General features: G+C 32.7%; 1 protein-coding gene across 3 annotated transcripts; it reads left to right on the forward strand.

The window, feature by feature from the left end:
• The first annotated feature begins 8,227 nt into the window (after positions 1-8,227).
• On the forward strand, positions 8,228-10,522 carry LOC149262167 (bidirectional sugar transporter SWEET1a-like). 3 transcript variants are annotated; one of them, XM_089383506.1, is made up of 6 exons: positions 8,228-8,525; positions 8,616-8,652; positions 8,747-8,966; positions 9,041-9,199; positions 9,358-9,477; positions 9,971-10,522. In XM_089383506.1, the coding sequence occupies exons 3-6, from the start codon at positions 8,850-8,852 to the stop codon at positions 10,187-10,189; spliced, it is 615 nt and encodes a 204-aa protein (XP_089239632.1). In that variant the 5' UTR covers positions 8,228-8,525; positions 8,616-8,652; positions 8,747-8,849; the 3' UTR covers positions 10,190-10,522. The 3 variants fall into 3 exon arrangements, with proteins under 3 accessions (XP_089239632.1, XP_089239637.1, XP_089239642.1); XM_089383516.1 differs by having other exon boundaries at positions 8,230-8,525; positions 8,747-8,803; positions 9,006-9,199; XM_089383511.1 differs by lacking the exon at positions 8,616-8,652.
• Positions 10,523-11,141: the final 619 nt, after the last annotated feature.

The following is an 11,141-nucleotide window of genomic DNA, read 5'->3' on the forward strand; positions in this document are numbered from 1 at the left end:
CTGTTCGTTGTTCCTTCCTTCTTCCTTCACTGCACTTGGATAGCCTCGCTGAAGTGAGCGATGAAGACAGAGTGGAGGACAAGTCTTTGCAAGTTCTCATTATGGGGAAGAAGGGAGATGTAGGAAGGGATAGTGTTATAATCTTCCAGAAATACAACAAAGCAAAGGGGGATTTGAAGAAGAGAATCTAGGTTGAATCGAAAAGCTATGGCAGATCGCAAGCCCTTCCATTTTTACACGTCTCACGATGTATGAGATGAACCTCATGACACAATCCTTCACAGGTCACATGGGTAATCTAGAGCTTGCCAGTATTATTATGGTCTAAATCATCATTGTTGGCCTTAGTTTCGATCCAATGGTAAGTATCTCAAGACTATATTACTTTTGGTATGATATGGTGGGTATTGAATGTTTAATAACCATAAAACATTACAACTTTTTTATGATCCTTGTATTCAATAGGTGGGATTTACCTACCTATCTTGCTTGTGAGACAATAAATTTGACAACATAGTTGAAATGTGAAATGGAATAATAATTCACCAAACTCTCATACACTGTCATTGAGATTATAAGATATTGTCACTAATGCTTTCATTAACATTGTAAGATGTTGTTATTAAGACTTTGTAGAACTCAAGTAAGTTTGAAAAAGCTTACGAGTATTTTGATTCCTTTCCTAGATGTAATCGGATCACACCAAAAGCAGATCAATATGCTTGCATGATTGATCTCCTTGGAAAATATGGGAGACTGAATGAGATAGAGGCCTTATTGACAACATTTCTTTCGAACATGATGCAACTGTGTGAGCAACATTGCTCAGTGCCTGTAGAATTCATGGCAATATAGATGTAGGAAAACATGCGACAATTTTTTTTTAGAGCTGGAACCACAAAAGACTACAATATATATGCAACTATCAAATACATATGTTGTTGCGGGGAGGTGAGATGATGCGAAAAATGTGATGTATCTGAAAAAAAATTAGGGCTATTTAGGGCTGAGGCATGTGACAGTCAATAATTATTATTTATTCATGAATTTAATTATCAATATATTTTATAAATATATTTACATGGAGTATATTAATAATGTTAACTATATACATACAATATATTAAACTAAAATATATTATACTATTACTTTGGAATATATATATATATATATATATATATATATATATATAAAATGTGTAATAAATGTATATTATAAAAATTTGTTAATATTTAATAGGTATAATTGGGGAGAAACCCCTGTCTTGTGACCATGCACCGCCAGAGGGGGGATTGTAGGGACCTGGGAATTGGGGAGAAGGAGGAGAAACATCGTGGGCATGAAACCTGGCAGGGAATTGAGACTGGCTATGGCAGAATGGGAAGGAGGGTAGGCGATGGCTGTGTTATGGGGCTCGGGGATGGCTGGCCAGTAGTGTTGGGCTCCCTTTTTTCTTACCGGGCTAGCAACAAAGGGAAATATACTCAAGTTGGGTTGATGGTCAGAAGGTAGTTAGGTCTCTGTAACTGGGACTCGGGGGATATTTCATGCATGAGCGATGCTAAGGGGGGGCTTCAATTGGGACTTGGAACCACTTGTGCAGGGTGTGGGCATGGCCTCTCTGCGGTACCTGCCTGTGACTATGAGGGGCATGCAACTGCAAGCACCACAGGGGGTGTCAAGCTAGGGGGATGGAGTGACACAGTCATACCACTCGTATACATGAATTTTGCAGTAATACAATGAAGATTAATTGGTCAATTGAATGTTTTGTATGCAAAGAAGGTCTGTCGCATGGTAAACCCACCCCAACACAAGGAAATTCCAGGACCAACCAGGTTACAGTTTGTAAACCAACTTATCTGCCTCGCATTACAAAGGACTAGGTTGGTGAGATTATGGCTCGACGAGAAAATATCCGAGGCCGAGGTAAGAGGCTTAGAGAGGCCAAGCACAACACAAAACCTGTCTCTTTGGGTGGACGATGAGGTCGGAAGTTTATTGAGCAGTTAATGAGTGAAGCGACAACCACCTACCAGGAGGGAACTAATGAATAAATTAGAAAACTGTTAGAAGAATGGGAGGCATAAGTGAAGCAGGAGAGTGAGACGGATACAAAGCTAGAGGACTGGAGAGTTCTTGTCTCAGATCCTGGGAACACGAGGGAGAATCACTCAGTTTCAATAGACCCTCTACTTGTATTGGTTTATGAAAAGTATGTTGGGAAAGGCGATGGAGCAGATCTCGATAGACATGGAAGTCGTGGTTCATGGAATTCCAGACTACAAGCAGGAATTTCAGAAGGTGCAGTTTCAACTGCACAAAAAAGACATTTGCCTCAGTCGAATTGAGCAGCACCTTCCATGCATTCTGGTTTAGACAGAGCTACCCGAAACGAATGCCAAGGATCCAACACCGGTGGATTCAGCGTCTGTTGAACAACATGATTAACATGCCTACTTTCTGATAATTTTGTTTATATATGCGGCTAGATTTTAAATTTGTCTATGCTTTTACATATGTATGTAGAACTCTAAAGTATGGAAGTGGACATGAAACTGAAAATTATATTGCTTGGATAGAGAGACTTAAGAATTTTTGCTACTGGATGGCATATAATGCAGATAGGTGGTCCACGGACTTGGTTTTCCACTGGGCAAGTTGAGGCCACCTATCCAGTTCTATGTGGTGTTAGTTTGCTTTATATTAATGAAAAAGGAGGATCTACCAAGCTTAACAAAAAAAATTAGTTATAACTAAAACTATAATATAATCTAGATAAAAATGTATGTGGTTAAAAAAACACTAAAAAAGCCATGTTGATACCAATTTACGCTCTGGGTTTGGTTTCCACATGGTTATCTTGTTCTCTTCTTCTTTTCCACTAAATACTTCAAAAAAATTGTTTTTATTTTTCAAAATAAAACATTGTATAAGCATTTAAGGTAAAATTGTGAGTGTTTCTATATTAATTAAAATTATATTTATTTAAATAAATTTGTTATATATTAATTTTTTTTTTAATGTAATTTTTAATTTAAATTTTATACACTAAAAAAGGTTTACACATTTTAATCCTCGTAAACATATGATAAATTTCAAATTAAAATAGAAAATAAAAATTATTTATATATAAGTTTATTTAATATTATAACTTCTTTACATGATATCTATTATGATTAGGAGTTGTCTATAGCATGATTTTTTGGACTTTCTTGTGCCAGAATCTGGTGGAAATTTTTGAGGTGAAATTTTGATTTTTGTTATTTAAACTAGTTTTTTGATTGTATATATGGATTCAACACCATGAAAAATCCCTAGGGCACTTAGATTGTTTAGGATTACCCATCAAACTTGTGATTTCAATAAATTCCTATCAGATTTTAAAGAAATTAGACGGGAAAAGCTTCCAAACACAACTAAGTCGTTATGATTATGAATGATTAAAATTTTATTAAGTTAATAATATGTAAAATATTTATATATTTATTTACATATATTTTTAAATTTATTTTATAATATTATGTTTAATTTATTAAAAAACATATTATTTTAAAAATATAATATAATGTCATTAAAAAATTACAATAATAAAAATTAAATTATATAATTAGTAGTACATTCAACATATACTTGTTATAAATTATAACAAGTGCTACATAGTAGCGAGTTCCTGTTGTTTGGTTTAAATATAGTTAAATTAAAATATATGTTATTGTTAAATATGGTAGTCGATTCAAACATTCATTAACTTTAGAATAAGTGTGAACTAAAGAGTTGAAAATTTATATTTATCTAAAATTATGATGATTAGATATGATAATATATTTGATAATTTTTAAATGAAAAGTTAACCAAGACAAGAATGTAAGACATATAGGTTATATATTATGAAATTGGTTAACTAGTAATTATAAATTTGAAATATAAACTTTTAGGAAATGTGATTATTTATTGGAAATTTGTAATTATGAAATTGAAAGTATTGAAAATTTAGATGAGTTATCTTGTTTTTGAGTGAGAGATGTAATTAAAACAAATTAAAATTAAATTAAAATAAGACATCATTTCTTATTTGAGTGTGCAAGATAATCTATTTTTCTTTATTTAAAATTAAGAAAAAAATATATCTTTATATTAGTATTTATATTTACACAAAATTATAAATTGATACAAAACAATAGTGATTTAGTAATATATTTTTAATGATAAAAGATGAAATTGTTCACACATTAAATTAATGATGATGTCTTCAATTGATTTTAACATTAGTTTTAAATTAATTTCTAAAATAATATAATAGAAAATAATGAAATATAAAGCATTGATTTGCTAGCATGTTCCTTGCATGATGTTGATTTTGTGGAGCCCAATTTCCCAAAAGAATCCATACTTAACATATTATAATTTGCCTTGCACTAACCACGTCTCCAAAGCAAAAAAAAATAATTGACAAAATGGCAATAAGTCTAAGTTGTTGCTTATCTTAATCTAATTTTGATTGAGGTCGGGGATCTTCATGTTAGCTAGAAAGAAGGCACATTCCATGATATCATTATAATTGCAAGTGGTTTTTTTGACCAGGAAAAATATTATTAAATGTGATTTGTGAGGTTTGTGACAATGAGTATTATGTTTTACAATCTACTTTTACTCTCCTACTTATTATTCTATTAGCATAGGAATACAAATTTATGATAAGACCTTGGTACCTCTGACTTGTTAATTGATAAGACCTTTGTACTTATGGCTCATTAATATATGCATTGAGAAATTGTTGAATCTGATCGCCAATTAAATTGTAGAAAATTAAATTAAAATATTGTCAAAAAAATATTAAATTTCAATGTGCAAAGTAAAACTATGGAAAATTTTTAAATATTTTTAGTCAAACATGAACTAATATAGATTTTACCACAAACAGAATGCAATATCCCATGCCAATGGCAGGGATAATAAGAGTAGTTGGAAATGATTCTAAAATAATGAAGAATATAGATAAGAATTTATAAAATAATTAAGAGTATTAAAGCAATTACTCTCTCCTAAAGCTCAATAAGCCCTTCAATGTTTCACTTCATCAATTCTACGTATGAAAGATCTAAGGAGGATCAAGATCAAGGGTTGGGACATCGTTGTGGGACGAAGAATATGGGAAGGAAAGCAAATCAAAATTTGATGAAAGAACAAGCTGAATATCGTCTCTTAGAATTCTAAGGGATTGGGTTAAAAAGCACCAATAAAAATTAACGATCCATGAAATACAAAAAAACTCCTTAAACCTAACACCTTAATCATCCTTATCATTAAAGTTCCAAAAATTTTACTCCTCTGTTAGTCAAACAAAACATTTATCATTTTAATTAATGTCTTTTAAATTTTAACTTTAACCAACCCAAACTAACTTCAAATAGAATATATCCTTTACTAAAATGTTAGAAAAATCATATAATAAATTGTACGTGTTCTATTTTTAAACCAATTAAATAATCTCATTTATAAAGGAGTTGTCTATAATGCGACTTTTTGGAGATTCCGGTGACGGAATCCGGCGGAATAAATTGAGGTTAAATCTTGATTTCTTGCAGTTAAAATGGTTTTTTGACTGCATATTTGGATTCAGCACCCTCGAAAACCCCTGGGACGCTTTCATTGTGCAAAAACTAGCTATCAAACTTGCGATTCCAATAAATTCCTGCCGGATTTCGACCGGAAAAACCCGCCGGAAAGGCTTTCAAAAAGTCGCGTTATAGACAACTGCATTTATAAATGAAATATCAAATACACATTTAAAAAGTTGAAAAATGATTCTTCTCATTTAAATTTATATATCACTTCCAAATTCACTCTTTATTTTAAAAGTTTGGTGAGTGCAGAAGAAAATAGGGCATAAATAGACATCAATAACTCGGTAATGGCCATGTCAAGGGTAAGGTCACTCGGTAAAGACCACGTCAAGGGTAAAGTCACTGTGTAGTAGTAGATGGCATAGTATGCCGACAAGGTTTAGTTCTTTAAGCTGTAAGCGTTATGGCTTCGAGTAGGAAGGGAACCAAAGGCCCGTTGGTATGAGCAACCTTACCAATTAATTTAAAAAGATTATGCAATGTAATTACATGTTCAAGAAATAAAGAGACCTTTGTACTTTTGGCTCATTAGATTGTAAAAAATCAAATTAAAATATTGTTAAAAAATATTAAATTTCAAAGTGTAAAGTAAAACTATGGAAAATTTACGAATATTTGTAGTCAACCCTAAACTAATATAGATTTGACCATAAACTAAATGCAATATTCCATACTCATGACACATATAACAAAAAAAATAAAATTATTTAATGCCATGTTTAATATATTTTTGATATCATAAATAATTTTATACTATGTATATCGATCAATATTATATCAATTTAAAATTTAAAAATAACTTACTTTTACTTTTAAAAAGATAAAATAAAAAATGTAACTAATTTTTATTTTAAAAACATGAATTATAATAAATTTGAAATTATATTTAATTTATTAATAAATTTATAATATAATATTTTATTTTATAATTTTGTTTTTTATATTTATAAAAAAAATCTAGATTTATGATTACAATGGTATGAAGTCTTTGTAAAATATGTGGTTAGAGGTTTAAATTACTAGTCGTGTATATTGGACTTTGGGAAACACATGAATTCACCTAAAGATACAATGGTAGTAGTTGAAATTGACATTTTCTATAAACCCCACCAAATTCCCCTCCCTCTCTTGAAAATCACATAGATTCACTAAAAAATATAAGTAGTATTTAGTAGTCCAAATTAACACAATCTTTAAACCCCACCAAGACACAACACACATAGATTCACCTAAAATAAAATATAATAATAAAAATTAACACCATCTACAAACCCCACCAAATTCCCCTCTCTCTCAATATAAAACTTAATTTTAACTCATTCATTCTCATCGTACTAAAACTTTCATCTCACTCATGTACTTTCTTTTCTATATATATAAATAAATATATATATATAAATATATATATATATATATAAATATATATATATATATATATATATATATATATATTCATATTCAGCCACTACTTAAAATTATACTCAAAAGTCTTTCACTTACCTTTCAAATTTTTTTAATAAGATATCCTTATTAGTCCTTACCACTAGGCGACAGGACTATAGTAATCAGAAATGGTTGGATATAATTAATTCTTATCACAGCTAACCTAAAGATTTTACATGTCTAATTTATTAGAGCCTATAAAAATTTTGTATTAATTTATGAGCAACCAATAGAGTTAAATTATCATCTTATTTGGCCTCTTACTAAGGTGAGGAAGCCAAACCTTGGATAATAATTTATATGAATGGTTCGTATTTGTAAACTGCAAACTAATGCTAACATTAGTTCACCTATATTAAATGTTTTGGAAAGAGAATGATACTATTCATATCCAGTTGCGCTTGAACCTTTCCTTCGCCTTTATCTGTGCATAATACCAATATGTAATACTCGTTATAAACATGTGTTCTATAATATAATAGACGTTGTGCGGATTCTGTATTTAAATTATAAAACAAAGTAAGCTTGTATCATCTATAGTTTAGCAATGATATGGATCAGATTTATTAGCCATTCACCCCTTCAATCATTCTTGCTGGCTTCAATCTTTCTCGCTTCAATCATTCTTGCTTGCTTCAATCTTTCTCGCTTGCTCAAATCACTGAGATAAGCATTACTTGTTAGGATTACCAAGTAACCTTCTCATTGCCTTTTGTGACATCTGGCTATTGGCGTCACATCTTATTGTTGGTGACTAGTGATAGTTGCTCATGGCAGATCCTATTTCCACCTCCATAACAAAGTTAATGCTATGGAGGTACCCCTCTGACAGCCACAGACAGCGTGGTTAACGTCATTCATCCTCGACCATGCATCATGGCCCGCATCCCTCTCCGGCATGGCATGCATCCCTCTCCAGCTGCCCGATCCGCCCTCGCGCTTCCCCACTAAACTGAATTGAAATGACTACTACGGTGTCTGACAAATCTGTGACTGTACCGTACTTCACATCCACGCCTGCATATTAGTCGCGCTTCCTGTCATTTGAATTTTAAATTTGCTGTCCCGCCCTGTTCTGAAATCAGTTGTCCCGCCTTTTTATCATATAATTGTTTTGATGCATGCTCTTTCATCTAAACGTCGCCCTGTTCTGAAATCAGTTGTCCCGCCTTTTTATCATATAATTGTTTTGATGCATGCTCTTTCATCTAAACGTCCCCTGATACCGCGGATGCGCTGAACAATATCATGGGCAGCATCTTTGGATGCAGGTTCGAATCAATATGCTCGTTGTGCCCGCCTGGTGCCGTTTGTGAGAGCTTTCATTAGCCGTATCATCGACCGTCATGTAGAGCAGGCTAGGGAAACCAATGATCAATCTGATTTTGTTGATGTTCTACCGTCGTTACATGGAGAAGATAAGGTGGATGAGGATGATATGATCGTTGTTCTCTGGTGCGTATACACGCTCTACCCACTTTAATTTCTTGGATGCAAGAAGCTTGTTTCCGGTTTCTTAATGTTTCATTTGTTCTTTCATGACAGGCAACATCACTGCCCTGATACTCTTCTTAGTTCCTTTGTGAGTTTTCCCAACTTATGTAGTCATTTAATGAGGAAACATATTGATGCATATATAATTCGTAATTGTTTATGATCCTATTGGTACTTTGCAGAATTACTTTCTGGAAGATTATTAAAAACAAATCGACAGAACAGTTCTCTGGATTTCCGTATGTTTCCACGCTTTTGAATTGCTTGCTTTCTGCATGGTATGGCATGCCGTTTGTATCATCCAATAACCTTCTAGTGAGCACGGTTAACGGAACTGGGGCCGTCATAGAATTCTTCTACGCAGTTGTGTTCATCTGCTATATTCGCGACAAGAAATACAGGGTAAGTATAGTATTGATTAATAAATTTGTTTCTGAGCAGGGTGATGCCCATTTGAATGACGGTGGATGAAACAGGGGAAGATATTTGGCCTTCTGGTAGCTGTTCTCAGTTTTTTTGCAATGGTTGTCCTGGTATCGCTCTTGGCAATGCACGGAAAAGTTAGGAGGTTATTTTGCGGCTTCGTTTGCGCCATCTTCTCCATCTGCATGTACGGGTCTCCTCTGTCAGTAATGGTAAATCTCTCTACTTCCTCTTTAGCAAAACCAATTTTCAGTGAGCATTGTTTAAGTCAGCATAACGGTCAAGAGAATGCGGTTTTTTTCAACAATTTACATTTATGCCTTATTATGATATGTGAAGTGACCTGAAGCGCGATTTCGATGATGTGCAGAGGTTGGTGATTAAGACGAAGAGCGTAAAGTATATGCCGTTCTTCCTGTCTCTCTTTGTATTCCTATGCGGCACCTCCTGGTTCATATTCGGCCTCTTGGGAAACGATCCATTCGTTTATGTACGTTTAACAATACTTACCATAGATGATAAATATATTTGCACGACAATTATAAACATTCACCTTTTGGGTAACTTAGATAAAAAAAAATCTGTTTCATGATTGAATAACCTTCATCATAAAGATCTTTTACAGAAGTAAAAATTGTATAACAAAATAAAATAGGTAAGTATTCAAATTACTTGTCCGAGAACATCATTAAACATGACTGCATAGCATGATCGAAATCAAAGCTGTAGATATAATACTTTTAATTCAGTGTATTATCCTTTAAAATCTACAAGTAACAAAGAATAAAGTAAATATTTTTAAGCATTACACGTTCAGTTCTCTATTATATGCCTTTACCTGCAATCTTTACCGTTGCAACCTAAAATCCTTATAAAACCCGAATTTGGCTAACTCTATTCTAGTGTAAGTCTATGTTAGCGCTGTATTTATGAGATGATGAGATGGAGGTGTTAAATTTTTCAATGGTTTTATGGATCCACAGGTACCAAATGGGTCTGGAAGTTTCCTCGGAGCATTGCAGTTGATTCTGTATGTTATTTACAAAGACTGGAAGAATACGAACAACGACAGTGCTACATCGTCTCCTCCTCCAGAAAAAGAGGCAAAGCTACAGGACGTTTATCAAATGAGCCAAGTGGAAAAGGAACAAGGCCGCGTTGATCAAATGAGCCAAGTTGAAAAGGGATATGTTTTTAAATGAGCGAAGTGGAAAAGAGATTTTATGGGAAGGCAAAAGCTTATACTATGGAATGGACATTAAACGTGAATGGAATGGAAATTAAAGTGTAGTATTAAGCAACGAGGAGAATGGAATGGAAATTAAAGTGCAGTAATAAGAAATGATGTTCAACAACATAATTTGTTGTGAAATAATTTTTACATCTATGTTATAGATGTGTGTAACATAGGTGTGTATTACGAGTTGGTTGTTAATGGTTGAGAGTTTTTATTGGATTTACTCTGTCATCTACTTTTATTTATGTAACTATGCTTTTATCAATAAACCAATAAAGTATAGTGTGATTGGTCTCTGGTGTGTAACTATGTTTGTTTTTGGTAGTTTTTTATGTTTGTCTTTGGTAGTTTTTCCAAATTGGTATCAGAGTTAGTTCCACCATGAGAGGCTATAATTATGCAAATTCTACAAGTTTAAATCATTATATATGAGATAGTGCAGGAAGGTGATTGTGTATTTTTCATGTGTTTATATTTTTGTGTGCATGTGTGTTGTTCTACTATTTAATTGAAGAAGCAATCATTGCCTTATTGTGATTTGATGTGGATATAGTCAAGTTGCCACTAGTGACGAATCCATTAGTGGAATTGTTGAACCCATACCAGATCAGATGTGATATCCAGAGCTAAATAGGGAACATCATCGTTATTATTTTGAAGGGTTGAGATCTTACATTTTGAGTGGGATCTCGTGTATGTATATGAAGTTGTATGAAATCCTCGTAAAACTTTGTGGTGTGGGTTCCAGTTTTCCTATGTTGCAATATGTCATTATTATTATTGAAGTGTGTAATGATGAACTGAAAGTTATTATTGAATAAAGTAACATAGTTTGTATTGAATAAAGTAACATAGTTTGAGTTAGTGGTTATGTTATTTTGTTCCAATAAAACATATCACTAATTTGGTTATGTTTA

The sequence above is a fragment of the Pinus tabuliformis genome, chromosome 6 (genome assembly GCF_031772625.1).
Source record: "Pinus tabuliformis cultivar Carrire ecotype Pingquan chromosome 6, CPIR1, whole genome shotgun sequence".
NCBI lineage: Eukaryota > Viridiplantae > Streptophyta > Pinopsida > Pinales > Pinaceae > Pinus > Pinus tabuliformis.